The following is an 18,300-nucleotide window of genomic DNA, read 5'->3' as shown; positions in this document are numbered from 1 at the left end:
TTGACTAATGGAAAGCATGTCTTTCTTTTGTTGCTTATTCCAGTTTGAAAGGAAGTCAACGTCTGAGCTCCAAATTGCTTTGCCTTCTTTGGCAATTGCACAGAGCCCCAAATCTGACATGGCCATTCGTACACTAAAGCAGAGTTCTGTGTTAGAGGGTGGTCTATTAGGAATATTTCCAGTGTGTACTTTGTACATCACTTCTCTTCAAGTGGCCTGTGCATGACTCCTTGCAGCCAGGGGACTTTATTTTCTGTTTCTCTTTATAGAAAAAGTAATCCTTAACTTGCAAACAGAGAATTTGGAAATCTTAAATCAGGAGTGGGAGTTCTGTGGCTCTCCAGTTGTTGCTTTTTTAAAAAAATTAATTGATCAAAAGATGTACAAAAGTTTTTATAATATACCAAAATAAAAAGAAATACTTTAAAAATCTAAAAAGAAACAGGGGCAAAGAGAAGGAAAATAATAAGAGAAATAGAAAAGGGAAAAAGAAAAGAAAGAGAGGGGGAAATGGATTTTTTTAAATAAAAAAACCACAACTTCCAATTCTGTCTGTCAGCTAAATATAGCAACTTATGCATTGTATTCACTCAATTTGACATCCAACTATTCTATTTTCTATAAGCCAATATTTTTCATGCATAAAGGGTTTCCAATTCTTAATAAATGTCAATAATGATTTCTCATCGATTACATACATTAACTTTGCCATCTCAGCTAAGTCCAATAATTTTATCAACCATTCCTCAAGCCAGATGGGTGGAGCATAAATAATAAAATCATTATTATTATTATTATTAGTAGTAGTAGTAGGTAGGACGGTATCTGTCCATATTTATGCATATATCAATCTCGCCCTGGAACGGCACGCAAGTTGTGTGAAAAGGGCAGATTGTTCCATGAGGCAAGCAGAAATGCTGATGGAGCCATCTGTTTAGCACTATGTTGACTTCCTCTCTATCCTCTGGAGGGGGCCAATCTCTATAAGGTCTGCCCAAAGTGAAGCACCAGAACTTAATAAAACTCAGGCCCTGCCGAACTTGTAACTATCTGCTACTCACCAGCCATATGGGATTGCCCACTGGAGACTTGATAAACCTATTTGCTGCTGATATTGCCTACCTGGGGCTGTAAAAAAAAAACCTGGTAAGCCAAAATACATGGTCATTAGGCTGCATTCAAGTTTGGGATGGGGGACGATTTATATGGGTGGTATCCAATTAAACCGCTCCACTTGCGCAAGGAGTTTTAGCTTTGCAATGGAACTTCCCGGCCGTGCATGCCTTGTAAAATCTGCTCTGGAGGGTTGCGGGAAGCTCCATAACAGATTTAGGGGTTGCTGCTTTAAAAAAAGAAGAAGTTTGTGTACTTGAAATAAATATTGCATCCTTCCTCTAAGAAGCATAGGGGAGCACCCATGGGGTTAGTCTAGGCAGTGGTCCACATTGGCTCTCCTTTATGACCAAGGAGATTTAATTCAGATAATTAAATGCTGTTAGTTGAATTATATCAAATTAGATTTGGTACACCAATTTGCCTTGCCTTGTTTGTTAAATCATAGAATATGAATGTTCCGTTTGAAAGACATTTTTGAGATGCCCTGAATTCAAAATGCTAATGAAAACTTTGCGTATCATCAAGGAAAAATGCATAAAACATTTGTTAATTAATTGACCTTCATAGCCGGCCCTTCACCACACAGTCTAAGGGTAGGTTACATATAGGTCAGTTCAAATACACAATGTAACATTTATTTATGATCCCATCTTCCACCACCAGAGGTCTCTGCAAAAATGTATCCAATGGTGAACTGTATACATACAGTGTCAAAGCCAGACACATCTCAGAAGGGAAGCCACCACAGAAAAGGCCCTCTCACGCACCCATTCTGTTTCCCCATCCCAGTTCTTAAAATCTCCTTTGCAAAGTACAAGCTAAGATAGTAAGATGACCATATTTCATTCCAGTATGCCGCATATTTCAACCATTTGTTGGCATAACGTGATTCTTGAGCCATAGCAGCCCATGCCTATTGTGACAATCTGTCAGTGTTTTCCCAACTAGAATTCCCTTTGAGCTCCAAGTTATGCAACAACCAGAAAACACGTAATGAAGTTTCTGTTTTTCTAGCACATTCATCAATATAGTATACACAAGGGGAGCAGGGGAGATATATTGCAAGGGCTGTAATTTAACCAAAATGTCCCTCTTCATTCTCAGGTGTGAGGTACGTCCAGGACCTGAATTTCTCACCCGGTCCTATATGTTCTACGCCAACCGCCTCTTCAAAGCCTATCAGTTCTACTACCGGGACCCTTCCTGCCGGGACCCCTCTTACTCCCTGGTAATCAAAGGGAAGGTCAGGCTCCGCCAAGCCTCCTGGATCACCAGGGGAGCCACGGAGGCAGATTACCACCTCCACAAAGTTGGCATTGTCTTCCACAGCCAGAGGGCCATGCAGGAAACAGTGGCGCGCATCAACCAGACTTCGGGAGAGCACTGTAGCGGGTTCTCGCCGGCTGGGCGGACTTGGGCTCCCGGTGCCCTCTATGAGCTCCTGAGTGCCAAAGCAGAGCGGGATTGCACCGCGGGCCTTGGCTTCGCTATGCATGAACTCAGCCTTGTACGAGTGGAGAAGTACCACCAGCCCTTGTTCCTTCAGCAGAGCCAGGGGAGCAGGGAGGTGGAGGAGCTGTATCTGGGGGACATCCACACCGAGTGGTCAGAGAGGCTCCATTATCGGCCAACAGGATACCAGCGCCCCCTGCAGAATGCGATGGTAAGGGGTACATCTCACGTGGGATTGTGGCCAGGTGGGATCTTCCAGGCTAAAACATACCCAACTCCCTCATAAGGCTTGGTTCCCAAACCCTTGATCAGACCTGGCCATCACAAAATTGCCCAGGAAGGACTGCACCTCTCAAATTTATGTTTCCGAGCACAATTCAAAGTGTTGGTGCTGACCTTTAACAAGGCCCCAAACGGCCTCGGCCCAGTATACCTGAAGGAGCGTCTCCACCCCCCATCGTTCAGCCCGGACACACAGGTCCAGCTCCGAGGGCCTTCTGGCGGTTCCCTCACTGTGAGAAATGAGGAATTAGGGAACCAAGCAGAGCGCATTCTCAGCAATGGCACGCTCCCTGTGGAACGACCTCCCATCCGATGCTAACGAAATGAACAACTATCTGACTTTTAGAAAACATCTGAAGGCAGCCCTGTTTAGGGAAGTTTTTAATGTTTGATGTTTTAATCGTGTTTTTAATATTCTGTCGGGGGCTGCCCAGAATGGCTGGGGCAACCCAGCCAGATGGGCGGGGTGTAAAATTAATTAATTAATTAACAATATAAAATGGTCCCCTAAACCCTGGCCTGGAGGGGGATGGCAGGCTCACTGGACACTGATGTTACCTTATGGGGTCTCTGTTCTGACTGGTTCTCCTCTAGTTCATATGAAAAAAAGAGGAGCAGGAAAAGGATGGGGGGGGCAGAGAAACATTATCCAATAAACCATTATCCCTCAGCAGAGAATGCCATTACCAGAGGAAATAGCCCTGAATGTAATTATGGGCGGCAGGCCTGGGATATACAGAAACGCAACTTCCAGTGCGGCTGAAACAAGCCGGCCTTGGTTTCTTTCTCTCTCCACCCCGCAATTTTTTGTCAGGAGCTTGGTTTCATGCCCAGAGTGTATTTTTAATCAAAATCATAACCAATCAATTGAGAAATGTGATTGAACTGCAAGATAGGACAAGGAGCAATGAGCGGTAAAAGGGCTCATGACCGTTGCCAGATGGGACCAAAGTCAGGGCTGAGGTGGAGAGAGGGGAGGAAAAGCAGTCCGCCCCCCACCTACACAATATTGCAGCCACTGGGATTCTTGAAGGACGAGGCGAAGGACGTAAAACAACCACCTTTCTGAGGCACATGCTCAGATTGGCATTAAAGCTAAGTTATCTCGGGCCAAAACCATATATGTATGAGCTAAACCAGATGGTAAACATGAATTGCTTTCTTAAAAAAAATTAAACAAATTAAAACCCAAGCTGAGGTGCGCTGAAATACAGTGACTTCACTGCAATGCTGCCATTAATCAGCTCACAGTTCTACGCGGCTTGTTGCTGGCGGATGATGTCACCGCCTGGGGAGAGTTAGACAGCGTCACTTGCCTCCTTCGAAAGAGTTTCACGTAAGTGGAAGTGAGAAAGGTTTTTTGGCAAGGAAGAGGAGTCTGCAGATTTTGGCTTGGTTTCGTGGCCACCCTTTATATATTTATTTGCTACCAATCTTTGGGGAAGGACAGTAGCTCCGGGGGGGAGGGGAATACTCTCTCTAGCACGCAAAAGGGTCCTGGGTTCATTTTCCGGTGGCTCCCGGGGAAGGGCTAGGAGAGGCAGGAGAGCTGCTGTCCGCGTCAGTCCAGACTATTCTGAGCCACATGGACTACGTAGTCCAACAGCATTTTATGTTCCCTCCTTGTATTTACTTGCATGTGCAGATAACTCAAAAGGAAGGGCACGGCAGTTTATGGTAAGCTTTGGAGAAGGGTCAGAACGAGCATAAATTATTTGAGGCCAGAACAAGATTGGAGAACAGCCAGTCTGTGTGCCAATCTTGGCCTGCCAAGGAGGTCCAGTTTCCATGAGGCAATTTTCCTCACACCCACCGGTGACATCAGACATCAGTGGGAGGAGAGGGTTTAACCCATCAGGGAACAGGATTTCATCTCCACTCATCAGCTGCCGAGCCTTTGTTTAATAAAGCCCTTTGCAAAAGTGCTCTTTGAAGCAGTTCCACGCTTCTCCTTTTATTTAGTGAGCGGTTGTGGGTAGTGGATCCGGATAAGAATCTCCAGAGGCTGAAATGGGAGCATGGGGGCTGCTTTAAAGGCATTTGCAAACAGCAAAAGGGCTTTGAAGCCATTGCAGGTTCCCAAGTATCCAACAGAGAGCTAACTGTTGCGCACTTGGAAACCCTACACAAGGTAAGTGAGACCACTCACGTGGTCAGTCATGTGATGTCATGTGATTGACAGGTGGGAGGCCTCACCCACCTGCCAAATTTGGCACACGATAAGGATCTGGCCTGTGAAGCCAAAAACGTTTCCACACATCCTGTCTCTTTTAAAAGGAAAAAAGTCTTGTTCAAGGTAGAAGATAACTTTCTTTTGTACACCGGTCTCAACTTCATTCCCAGGCATTTTGAGTTTAAAAATATTGGGTAGCAGGATTGGGAAAGACGGTAAGTTGAGATTGGCCTTTCCAACCTGGTACATTCCAGATGTGGGTGGCGCTGTGGGTTAAACCACAGAGCCTAGGGCTTGCCTATCAGGTCGGCAGTTCGAATCCCCGTGACGGGGTGAGCTCCTGTTGCTCGGTCTCTGCTTCTGCCAACCTAGCAGTTCAAAAGCACGTCAAAAGTGCAAGTAGATAAATAGGTACCGCTCTGGCGGGAAGGTAAACGGCATTTCCGTGCGCTGCTCTGGTTCGCCAGAAGCGGCTTAGTCATGGTGGCCACATGACCTGGAAGCTGTACACCGTCTCCCTCGGCCAATAGAGCGAGATGAGTGCCGCAACCCCAGAGTCGGTCACAACTGGACCTAATGGTCAGGGGTCCCTTTACCTTTACCTTCCAGATATTGGACTGCAGCTGCCATCAGCCTCAGCCACTGTGGCCTAAAGGGTGATGGGAACTAGAGTCTAAATAACATGGGATTCATAGCCCGGCCAGTATAAGGCAGCATAATGCCTCTCTGTATTTTTCTTGCACTCCCCTAGAAGTTCAACTCGCTTACCGGCCTCGAGATCAGTCACCAAGTCAGCTGAATTGCTCCAGAGTCAGCGGCTGGTGGGTCAGAACCAATCACAAACCGCAGAGGTTTCTTCCAAGACCCCCGCTCTACCCAGAGGAACGTCTTTGATTTCCTCTTAAATATGTTTTAAAGAAAAACCACTCTTGGGAAATTATCTTCCAGTATTAAAGTATTTCCTGCTTTAAAAATAAAAAGGCTGGGAATATTTAGCTGCAATGCCCTGTGTACCGTCAACGCTCCTCAAGAGTGACAGTTGTGGTAAGGCGAGTTGAAAATGGCTTGGTTATTGCAGACTTCAGTCAGCGCACATGCAAATTGCCTGCTAAGTGCAGAGTTACTGAAATCTCATTCCCATGCAAAGACGGCTGGCGTCTTTCAGAAATCAACCGTATGTAGCAACCCAGGCTTATGAAAGCAGATACGGTTCACTGTAAATTGTTATGTTGCCCATTTCTATAATTAGTACAGGAACACGTTTTTAATGCTGACTTAGAAACATTTCGGGTTATATTCCCCCAGCGTACGTCAGATGAAAATATGTACGGTACATTACTTCCACATTAAACGAGGCTAGCTCCTCATAGTGGGGTAGAGAGGAAATTGCTTTTATACCATTAAAGAAACTACCAGATTCCACTCTGAAATGTTAAACCTTTTCCCTGCCCTAAGAATTCTGACACAGGCTTCTGACATTTTGATATATATAAAAAATCTGTATTTCCCACCCTTCCCCTTGATGGCACCTATCTGGCATTCAAATACTAAAACCTGCAGGATTTCACAATTTAGCCTAGACCAGTAAAAGTAGCTGCATCTTATATTTTGCCAGATAATTTAAATAAGTCATTATGAGCCTCCTGTAAAGGATAGAGCTGGTGAGACCCGAATCACCATCTAAATTTGATGAGAGATCTAAATGTATATTTGTTGTTGTGGGTCTCTGCTTCCCCCTGCAGTCTTTTAAGCACCTTCCCACACCCCTGGTCTTTGGTATCCTTAAAATCTAAACTTATATGTTTGGTTTTAATTTTTTTGGTCAGAGAAGAAGAAAAAAACAGCAAAGATGTTTTACTACTAATAGTAGAGCAAAGAGGCTGGTACAACCAGGGAAAAGGACAGTTTTGCCTTGCTCCCTCCCTTGCATTCTAGTCTTTCGTGCCCTAACAGAAGTTAACGTTTTCTGCAGAATCTCTTCCTTCCCCTTTGTGGAATGCAGCTTCCCTTGGTGAAGAACATGCCTATTTTTAAGCAAGCAGTGAAAAGCCTTGCTGACAACTTGTCTTTTCCTTCCCTTCCCGCAGCATCACATCCAGCCGTGCCCTGCCTGTGGGATTATATACCGAGCTGACGAACACCACCCGCCTGTATTACCCCTCAAGCCAGAGCTCCCCATGTTGCTCAGCGGCCGCTGGGTCAGCACTCGCTGCGAGGTCCGCCCAGCCGTGCTTTTCCTTACAAGGTACTTTATTTTCCATGCCAACAACCGCAGCTGGGAAGGCTACTACCGCCACTACTCTGACCCTCTCTGCAAGCAGCCAACGTTCACCGTCTATGCTCTCGGCCACTATACCCAGGGAGCGCCGTCCCTCATTGTGCGAGGAGGTACCGAGCTTGTCTTCAAGGTGACCCGCGCCCGGGTGACGCCAATGGATCCCGTAACTGTGGCGATGCTGAACTCCTCCAGCTTCGGGAGCTGCGGAGAAGCCGGTGCCTGGAGCGTCGGGCAAGAGCTAGATGTGACTCACACGAATGGCTGCGCCGCACTGGGAATCAGACTGCCCCACACCGAGTACGAACTCTTCCGAGTCGAGCAGGATGCCAAAGACCACAGCTTGCTCTTCATCGGGGAGAGGCCGACCGATGGGTCAAGCCCCAACACACCCAGCAAGCGACCCACGTCCTACCAGGCCCCTCTCGTCCAGTGCGGGGGCCCCTCAGGAGCCCTAGCGAGGCACATCAAGCCAAGTTACCTGGGAAGAATAGGCGAGGACAATAGCAGTGGGGCACTGAAGACATTGCCTTGGGCATCCCTGCTAGCATCTCTAGCTGTGCATATTGTCCGGTGGGACTAGAAGCCCAGATGTTTTGGTCACTGAGCTGCTGCATGGAATCCAGACAGCCTTAGCATTCAGACTTACGTGTATGCACAACAGCACACTGGGGAAACTGTTTCATTTTCTACCTTGCCAATACACACTCTTTATTTTTTTCTTAATGATAGGTGAAGCCTGTTGGATAGGTGATAGGTGAAGCCTGTTGGATGCCTAAGTATGGACACGGCCATCTGAATTGGGCTGCTTGGTCTCTGATGTAGAGGGCATCCTTCGGCTTCTGATCAGGTGGCTTAAATTGTACCTAACGCACCAGAACGGCTCGTTTCAATAGGTGTAGGATAGACCTGCACCCCACCCAAACAAAAAAAGTAATTCTCATGTATCGAGAAGCAATTCTGCTTTCATGGGACAATTTCAGTTTGGTTTGCTCTGGATTAGCGTCAGAGACATACCGTTTACTATTTTGTTCGCAATGTAAACCAACTGTTAATAGTACAAAAGTTGGAATTAGGGAGCCTGCTATCCAGCTTCCGTATAATGTACCATGTGTGAGAAAATGTACCTGCATATTCAACTGTTTATCTTAAACAGGGGTGGTGAGGGTGTAGATTTGGTCAGCACAGAACCCCAGAGGCTGGGTTTGCACATAAAGTTATGCCATAGCACAGTGTTATGTGCACAAGCAGGCAGAAGGAGGACCTTGTTGAAGATTAGTTTTACTTCACACTCATATTTCCTTGTTCTCTCAAGCAAACCAGGGATCATAGTTGTTGGTTTCTTTTGTTTCTTAAGACAGGCCAACTTCAAAACATTTCATTTCAAATATTTTTAGACCGCCTTTAATTCAAAAGTAAATTCCAATGCGGTATACAATTATCAATTATCCAAATACATTAGGCAGGGAAATACTGTAGCTACAACTGCATATCAATAGCCTGAAAATCCATGGGTTAATAAATACAGAGTTTTTAACACAGTTTTAAACAGTCATTACTAGCAGTACATGCCTTATCTCAGAGCAGAGACTTCCACAATCTAGAAGCCACCATGGAAATGCCCTTGCCTTTGGTTGCTGCGAGATGGATTAATAGGGGTCATGGCATTGGCAGGAGGACCTCCTCCAAATATCTTGGTGTGTAGAAAGGTTTAAATGGGATAAGGAGTCTTTTTCAGGTAGCCAAGTCTCAAGTTCCTTAGGGATGTTTAGGTCAAAAGAAGAAATTACGAAGCTGGCTTGCTTAACGGACCAGTTTCTTTCGAACCACCATTTCTCTTTGTATGGCCTGACAAGCCAGGATTATTGGAAGGCGAAACTAAGCACTAGCAAAAGCATTTTGCTGGTCATGTGGGAGGGGAGAGGAGAGCCCTGCCAAGCCTGATGCTTTGCCTGGGCTTCTTCCTGCTCATGCAGTGTAAACAATGGTTTTGCATTATGTGTGAACCAGGCCACAATGTCTGTTTTGTAGGTGTCGTGGATTTGTTTATATGACGTCCTGAGGCCCTTGGTTATTCTGATAAAAAGAGCGTGAATCTAGTCCTTAGGAATAAAGATAATAAAATGCTAAAGACAGCCACAGTTTAAAAGCCAGACCAGGTACAAGGTGCAATTCATTTAGCTATGTATGTGGAACTCTACCGAGGTGCTGGGATTGGAAGAAACCAGTTCACAATGAATTGTGCAAGCCAGATTTAAGCATAGGAAGCTGCCTTAGACAAAGTCAAACTATTGGTCCACCTAGCTCAGTAGCGTCTACACTACCTGGCAGGTGTTGCAATTCTAGATGAGGCATTCCCAGCCTCACCTGGATATGCTAGGGATTGTGCCTGGGACCTTTTGCATTCAAAGTGCATGTTCTACCACTGAGCTGCGGCCTTGGTTTTGTGAAGACTGACTTTTCCACCCTGCCCCACATACTTGATTATCCTCCTGCACCTGCAAAGAAAGGTAACAGCTATTGGTAAACAGAAAATGCTCAAAAGGGCATTTGTTTACAGCCTCGGCTGTTCCACTCCACTGTGAAAAATAACCCAGTATGAGTTTTCTGGCATCCTTCATCTCACTTAATCAGTCAACAAAGCAACATCCAATTGAGTTAACTCTGAAACACACAGCTGCTGGCAACAGGCGAAAACTCGTGATTTCTCGTCTGATCAAAACTTGCTTGGCAGCTATTCCTTGGAGCTGTAGAGTTCCAGCCGTTGCATTCTATGAAATAATTTTTATTTTCTGGCAATAAGGAGCTATGCATTTTTTTAAAAAAAAAAACCTAAAGGGAGAATGAACCACCATGACAATCTTCAGTAACTCAGGCTAATGTGCATGGCATTGTATAGTCTAAAAACCACTGGCTCCTTTTTAGCTATAGATTCCTAAAATAATCAGATCTCCTTGGAACTGTGTGCCTTCTCCAAATCACTGAACTACCCTGCCCCCCGCCAAAAAGAGAAAACCCTTCAGCTATGCAACAACAATTTACATGGTATATTTACAACATTTTTTGCTAATATGTAATTAATGATGGGTTTTTATACAAGTACCAGTGGGGAACTGTACATTAACTGATTCAGATGTAATGCTTATCTTAATGTACAAATTTTTAAAGCACAAAATGTATTACAGCATGTTAACTTTTTTTCTACACAGGGAACTTTTTTAAAAAAGAAAAGTCATGTATATAAAACAGCTGCCCAACTTCTAAAAATGGCTACGTTTTTTTATAGGCACTGACATAATTACATAAAGTCCTTTTACTTTTCCCTTTTGCTGGCCCATTTCTCTGCAATTCAAGATCTATTAGAATGTGGGTACCATTTCTGACTAGAGGGCCAGATCCTTATTTCCCCACCTGTGACAGGCCAAATTTGATCTGTCAGCCACCTGATGTCACTATGATTCTGATACTTCCATTTCTAAGCCCCGATTGCTAGGAATTCGAAATGCCGCTCAGGGCTATTTAAAAGCCCTTTTGCAATGAGCCCTACACTGCTTTTTAAACCTATGAAAACCAGTGTGGCAAGGAACATTGCAAAAGGACCTTCAAACAACCCTACACTGCATTTTGAAGCAGGACCCAGGATTGGACAGTTAAATTCTGTTGTTTTGGCTGCCCGCGAACTGCCTGTTCCCAGTAGGGGAAATAGGTGTATGCAATCAGAATTTAACCCCACCCAACTCGTCAACTGACCACCGGCTGACTGGACTAACACCAGCTGATTGGCATGTGGGTAAGACTGGGACGTAGGCTGGCGGTTTCCTGGAGGATCTTGTCACTTCCCATCAGCACAGCCAGCATGACCAATAGAGTCCAACATAATATGGAAGGATGTAGGTTTTCAAACTCTTGGGTTAGTGTGGTGTCTTAACACAGCTAGTGTCTGGTGCTTGGGGTCCATGTTTCTGTGTGTGAGAAAATCTATTTCAAGTATATGGAACCAGAAATAAGGGGAGAAGTCATTACTCAGTGGTGGGAACACATATTTTAACTATGAAAAGTCCAAGTTTTTAATTCTGGCCACCATCTATTGAGTTCAAGGTAACAGTAGTGCGGAGGGTCTCTACCAGAAACCTTGCAGTCACCATCTGGGGAAGATGAAACACTTGACTGGATTGGACCATGTATATTCATGGAAATGTAACATTATAGTGGGGGGCGAGAGAACCTTCAGCCCAATTCCATGTGGGTGAGGAACGTTCAGGAAGACGACAGGAGTGGGGAAGAAACCAAAATGTATGAAGCAATTAGCGACAGGATAAGAAAAAGGCCCCCTTGCAAGTGATCAGATCTTTGAGCAAAAAGCCACTTGTTTTCCTCTCTTCCGGCAGTGCACTGAGGGGGCAGGGGAAGCAAAAACAAGGCAGGCTACCTGTAGAATGCAGCCCTCAACAACGTCCTCACTGACTTATTGACACGATCAAAGACTTCAGAGTTGCATTTCTTCAGCAAATGTTCATTCGCTGCTCTCTGTGGCTGGTAACACCAAATAGTGGTTAAGAGGCTCCTCAAGCCACATAACTCAGTAGATTTTAAATGTGGTTTGTTTGTTGTGCTTATTGAAGGCATATCCCACCACTCTTCTTTAGTGACCTTGGGATGAGTCTCAACAATACAATAGCCAAGAGAAGACAGTTAAAAATCCTAGTTGCTAATAGGGTTGCCAGGCTCAATAGAGGACAGGACTTCTGTGCCTTTAATTGTCCTGCTCTCTTTTGAGTCTGGAGAGAAACCAGCAGACCCTTTGCTTGGGAATTAAACGAAGGGTCTGCTGGCTTCTCTTTAAGGTTTCCAGACTCAAAAAGAGAGCAGGGCAATTAAAGGCACAGAAGTCCTGTCCTCTATTGAGACTGGCAACCCTACCGTGTTTCCCCTTTTTAAAGACGTAGCCATAAAGTAAGCCATGGCAGCATTTTGTAGCAGTTGCTAAATTTAAGACACACCCCGAAAATAAGACATACCTCCATACCGTGTACAGCGGGACCGAGCCAGCCAGCGGGGCCTGGAACCGGCTGCTGCAGCGGCGAGCCACCTGCCAGAACAGGCGGCTGCAAAGTGGAGCGCTCGGAGCGCGCGCCAGGCGGAGCGCCCAGCCAGCGGCCTGGCCTCTTCCTCGCCCAGCCGAGGAGGCCTGCTGCCCCGCCGCTGGAACAGGCGGCTGCAAAATGGAGTGCTCCACAGCTCGGAGCGCCCAGCAGCGCCAGGCGAAGCACCCAGCCAGCGGCCTGACCTCTTCCTCGCCCGGCTGAGGAGGCCTGCTGCCCCGCCGCCGGAACAGGCGGCTGCAGAGCGGAGCGTTCTGCAGCGCCAGGCGGAGTGCCCAGCCGGAGTGGCGAGGCGGAGTGGCGAGGCAGAGCGGCGGCCGGAGGCTCGCTGGCCCTTCCGCACCGCCGGAACGTTGTGGGCTGTGTGGCCCGAGGCAGAGCGGCGGCGGGAGGCCCGCTGGCCCTTCCGCGCTGCCGGAACGTTGTGGGCTGTGTGGCCCGAGGCAGAGCGGCGGCCAGAGGCCCGCTGGCCCTTCCGCGCTGCCGGAACGTTGTGGGCTGCATGGCCTGAGGCAGAGCGGCGGCGGGAGGCCCGCTGGCCTTGTTAGGGCGCCGGACGGCGCCGGGAGCGCTGCTGGCCTCTTTCGCGGCGCCAGAGCATCGTGGGCTGCATGGCCGCTGCCGGAATTTTTTGGGCAGGGGAGTGGGAGGCAGGCGGGCTGGGCGATAGGCCCGTGGCTGTGCTCGGCGGGGCCAGTAGTGGGCTCCACGCTGGCCTGCGCCAGGGGCTCCGGCTCAGTCCACTGCTGGCGCACGGCACCTCGTTGTGGACGAGATCTGGATCGTGGTTGGGTGGGTGCCCTCCCCTTCCATAGCGGCGCCGGAACGAGGCTGCCTCTGAGCATGCACAGAGAGACACCCCCTTCCCATCCCCCAGTCCAGTGCCGGGGAAAAGGCGTCTTGGAAAGCCGGAGTGGGTTTATAGCTCAGGATGGGGTGGTCTCTGAGCATGCACAAAGTGCCTCCCTCACCACTGCCTTTGCACTGGTTGCCTTTGGACATGCACGGTGAATGCTCCTTACATAAACATCATCTCTCAGGGAGGATGTATTTTGCAAGGCTGGCGTTCTGGTGGCTAGGAGTGAGGGTGATGGTGGTGGTCTCTGGGCAGGTACAGAGTGCCCTCCCTCCTGCAGCCTAGGCAGCGTGTTGCAAAACAGAGGGCACTTTTTCCCTTGTCTCTTTTTAAAAGAAGTTGCTCCCCAGGGTGGGTCCATAATAAAAACCGTAATAAAAATCTAATAAAAAATTAAGACATCCCCTGAAAATAAGACACCTTGTGTTTTTTTGAGGAAAAAAAGTTATAAGACGGTGTCTTAAAAAAGGGGAAACACGGTAGTTGCTAATCCTTCTTTATAGTCCCGCTTTGCTAACCTTTTGCCTGCTAGTTGTTTGCGGCTATAAGTCTACGTGTGCATCAAAAGCTTGCCAGGCCAAGGAGGAAGACATCAGAACCTGCTATTAGTGCTAGGATGGGTCTGTTTTCCTTCTTACGGGGCTGATGGCTAGGCTTCAGCAGTGTAATCAATTTCCACATGACCAAATCCTAAGTTCTCTAAAATTTAGACAAAATGTTTAGACAGAGCAATCAATGTCAAGGGTCTCAGTTCAATGTCCAAATGGATTAAAAACCAACAACCCCACAGCCAAAACCTAAAAACAGATTTGGTACTACAGATCTGAATGTGTGTGTTCAGTTTGTGAAACAGGCACCAGATGTGTGTAATTAGCTCTTGCTATTTATTCCATTCAAAATAAAGGCACACATCCTTCGTAGTTTCTTTCATTTTCCTTTCAGAAACAGTAGTAAGTCATAAATGCATAAGAGTTTTGATTGAAGCATCAAGCGGTGCTTGGAATCGGTTAACTCTACGTTGAAAAATAAAATCCACAGAATACTCATTGAACAGAAAATGCTGTGAGCAAACTCTTAGAATCATAGACACATAGAACTGTAGAGTTGGAAGGGACTTCCAAGGGTTAATCTAGTGCAACCCCCTGCAATGCAGGAATCTCAGTTAAAGGACCCATGGCAGATAGCCATTCAACCTGCTTTAAAATGTCCAAGGATGGAGAGTCCACAACCCCCTGTCCCACTGTCAAATAGCTCTTAGTCAGAAAGCTCTTCCTAATTTTGAGTCAGACCCCTAGATCCTTTTCACATGTACTACTGGCAAGCCAGACGCTCCCTACCTAATACTGGTGCAGCTAGTTTCCACATGACCAAATCCTCAGTTCATCTAGTCCAACCCTCCTGCAATGCAGGAATCTCAACTAAAGCACCCTTGATTTCTGTGGGTTAATCTCATGGCCTAGTTCTATATGGCTGCGGGCCTTTACTTGTGTGGTGGCTTGAACCCATAGAAAAATGCACTTCCCACAGCAGTACTGCAATGGTTAAAAGCACCCTAGGTATGATGGACAGCATGGTCAACTCCCGGAAGATGAAGGCTGTAAAAATCTGTGATTCAAACAGCAGAAGCATTTCTTAGTTGGCAGACTTTTATTTTAAAGTGGTGATGACTTGTAAGCAACTCAACGCTGTTCATCCATAACATCCATAACTTCCGTAGATAGGCTTCCCCCCCCCTATTTGTGCATGGCATGTCTTCTTCAAAAAAAGCTAAGTCACATTCTTACTTAAGTTGCTACTTGTTATGTGTTTCGAAATAAAATTAAGTTAGAAAAAGTGGTAATCAAAACTAGGCAACTTAACGTCTTGTTGCGGACAATTCACTTTCGCGGCACAAAATGAAGGAATCAAAACAGGGACAGGACTCCATTCATTTGGGGGTAGATTTATTTGATTTTTTTTTTAAAGATGCTACATAGTCAAACAGGATTGGTCTTTTTGTTTTTAACAGCATAGAACTAATTCCTACTAATTTTCCCCCCTACATAGACTTATTTTTATATACAAAAACAGTTTTCCTGACCGCTGTTTCCCCCCAATGTTTAGATGGTCGAAAGTGAGAATTATGTCGTGCCCAAAAGCATCAGGAGGAGGAAGAGTCCATCGTTACTACAGCAACAAAGGGAAAGTTTAGTTCTATTCACCAACTTTGAACAGGTGCCCTTTCTTCTCTCTCTCTTTTTTTAACCATTTATAACAGTAGACAAACTTCTGTGACGGTAAAGGAAACATGAGATGAAATGCAGTCAACTTGCAACTTAACGTGCATTTAAACTTAAAAAAATTAAAGGGGGGGCACCAGTAATCCCACCTGCCACTGCAATGAACTTGGGAGAGCATTTGGAGGTACAAGGACTGTATGTTTTGAGTATACGAGATTTTGGCTTCATGAGCTATCCCTGGAACATAAATTGAGAGTTGACTGTGTATTAAATAAGTTAAATATGCATTAAACATTTGGATATAAAGGACTTTAACTCAGCTACATGAACCAACAGCAAACAGTAGCTTGGTCCCCTTTTAGAACGAGGCATTGACTCTCCTCGCCCCGTGCAACCTGGCACACAGGTGACTGTCCAGTGGCATTTTTCACATCGTTCAGTGGGGCTACATTCAGCTCCTTTCAGCTTTCCGTTGAATGGTATGTTAATACCAGTAGTGCTAAACCAGACTTACCCAACCTGGTGCCCTGCGGGTGTTGCTGTTCTCCCAACTCCGCATCAGCCTGGCCATTGGTCAGGGATGAGGAAAGCTGGAATCTAGCAACATCTGGAGAGTGGTCAAAATGAAGGCTGGTCTAGACCTATCGTCCCACAAACGAGACAACCCGGTTGCTTAAGATTCATGACCTTTGCCCATGCACATGTCCCCCTTTCAGCCAGTTATAGTCCAAGAGACGCTTCTACCTTGGGTGCAGCACCATTCAAGAAAGTCAGCACTAAACAGCTGATGGGCAAAGGAGGAGCATGTCAATTCTCTCTCGAACTGAGCTGCTGAGAAACGGAGAATGCCACAGAGACTTAAGCTGTGCTACTGATGGGCACAGAACAGCAAGTCCCATTCCTTCTCAGGTCCAGAAGACGAAATCCCCGACAGCCTTTCGTCTAGTTCAGGACAGAAACCTGATCTCCAAAAGCTTCACGAGAAGGTGAATGGCAAAAGGCTGAAATAAGGTCATGTAAGCGGAAAGACACCCCCCCGCACCCACCATGTGCAATGCATTACGTGGCTAAGCTTGTGAGAGTCTGCCGAGGGTGCAAGCAGAGGAGGAAAGGTTTGCTGATGGATGCGACAAGCGGAGGATGCAAAAAGGACGCGATGGATGAGGCAAGAGGTGCATGGTCCCCATTAAACATGATGCCATCTGGACTGGAAACACAGATGGATAGGGAAGAAACTATTTTAACAAGACGGGAGGGTTCAGATACAAAATGCGATGGCTCATTGCAACGCTCCTCTTTCCTACAAAGCCTGGCTAAGAAAATCACACCCGCAGTTCAAATCGGAGCACATCTGGTGCAACACGTTGAGTTGACCACAGCTGGAAAGTAGGCTCCTTGTGTTTCCAAACCACTACTGGCAATTAGGTTTCCTCACTGCTACACTGACATGAGCAAAAAAGCATGTGGGTGACCCTCTCGCCTCCCACTCCTCCTGCTACAGCCTCCCAAATCTTTTGGTCGCCCCTTTTCTATACATAAAGACTGGCCAGGGCCAATTTCAGAACCCCGGTGCTGCTGGCACCCTTCTGGATCATGAACCTGCTCCAAGTCCTCTCTCCCCTCTCCTCCTCATCTTCCAAGCTGCCCAGTTAGTGGTTCACAGCTCCTGCGAATGACGCAGGACCTAGAGAGGATCACACTTAAAAGAGAGTTCAGGGTGAATAAACAGCTGCTTGGGGAGTTACACTGCTGAGACCCAAGTCACACCCACTTGACAGAACTGTTAAAATTTAAGAGGAGGAGGAATGGTGGGTTAGCATATTTTACAAAAACGCCATCAACCTCACCTGCCTGAACGCCAACCTCTAAATAACCAGAAGGACCTACTCTTTTTCAACGGAGGAACTTTTTTCTTTTCCCCCCTCCAAAGAAGAGAAGTCCAGTAATTGGTATGAAGGTCCAAGAACTCTTTGAAGTTTAACTTAAAAAAAAACAGAAAAACCCACACACACGCACACACACAATGCACCTTTATAGTGTTAAAATACATGATTTTGTCCTCACTGCTCGCAATCAAGATGTAACTCGCCTCTCTTCTCCTGCTCAACTCCTTGTACGTTTTATGCTTTCTGGAAGGTTATGTTATGTTAATGTTATATTTGTGCAGGGGGTAAAAATTTAAAAGGCAAGACCTGTGAGATGTCATACATTTTTTTTAAACATTTGTTATGAATAAATTTAATACCAATGATATGGCAAATCCATCAATCCAATTTACAACCCTCAGCATGCTGCCTCTACAAGGCGATTTTCCCTATAATGACGCCGATGATGAAGAACAATACCACCAGGGCAAGTAGTCTAGTGCTGAGCCCCTCTTCCTTCACAGCAGGTGCTGAAGCAAAGCCTGGGTGGTTTGTCTGGGGTGCCTTCCTCATCCGCAGTCCATCTTCTTCCTGCAGCAAGGATAATTTATGGAGATTTAAAAAATAAATAAATGCACTGAGCAGCAGTGTGCATCAGAAGCTCAGCCTCAATTCTGTGCTGAGATGTAAACAATCTGGGATGAGATAACGTGCTCCCCCTTTTCCAAGCAGAAAACTCCCCTATGCCAGGCCCACAACAGACCTAAAATGTAACCAGGGTTCCTGCTAAACCTGGGATCCGAAAACAGTTCCCCCCCCCACAAGCTGGATTGATCCAGGAACTGCAGTCGGCTCTAGTCTCTGCTAATGCAAGTGTCAATGCTATAAAGAAACCATGGGCAGCCAGGAGAAATTTGGACCAGAATGGAAGTGATGGGAAAAGACAGCACACGATCCTAC

General features: G+C 46.3%; 2 protein-coding genes across 2 annotated transcripts in view; one reads left to right on the top strand and one right to left on the bottom strand.

The window, feature by feature from the left end:
* APCDD1L (APC down-regulated 1 like) overlaps positions 1 to 11,987 on the top strand; it is a 40,668-nt gene extending 28,681 nt beyond the window's left edge. Inside the window, exons 3-4 of the mRNA XM_035122457.2 lie at positions 2,221 to 2,779; positions 7,111 to 11,987. Of these exons, the coding sequence (XP_034978348.2) occupies positions 2,221 to 2,779; positions 7,111 to 7,881 (1,330 nt within the window). The 3' untranslated portion in view covers positions 7,882 to 11,987. The remainder of the gene's footprint in view (positions 1 to 2,220; positions 2,780 to 7,110) is intronic.
* A 3,195-nt stretch (positions 11,988 to 15,182) lies between these two features.
* The window catches only part of VAPB (VAMP associated protein B and C), a 51,730-nt gene continuing 48,612 nt past the window's right edge, over positions 15,183 to 18,300 (bottom strand). Inside the window, exon 6 of the mRNA XM_035122520.2 lies at positions 15,183 to 17,931. Within this exon, the coding sequence (XP_034978411.1) occupies positions 17,773 to 17,931 (159 nt within the window). The 3' untranslated portion in view covers positions 15,183 to 17,772. The remainder of the gene's footprint in view (positions 17,932 to 18,300) is intronic.

Source organism: Zootoca vivipara, chromosome 7 (assembly GCF_963506605.1).
Source record: "Zootoca vivipara chromosome 7, rZooViv1.1, whole genome shotgun sequence".
Lineage (NCBI taxonomy): Eukaryota > Metazoa > Chordata > Lepidosauria > Squamata > Lacertidae > Zootoca > Zootoca vivipara.
Note: the sequence above shows the minus strand (reverse complement) of the source record. Positions and strands in the feature narration are given on the sequence as shown.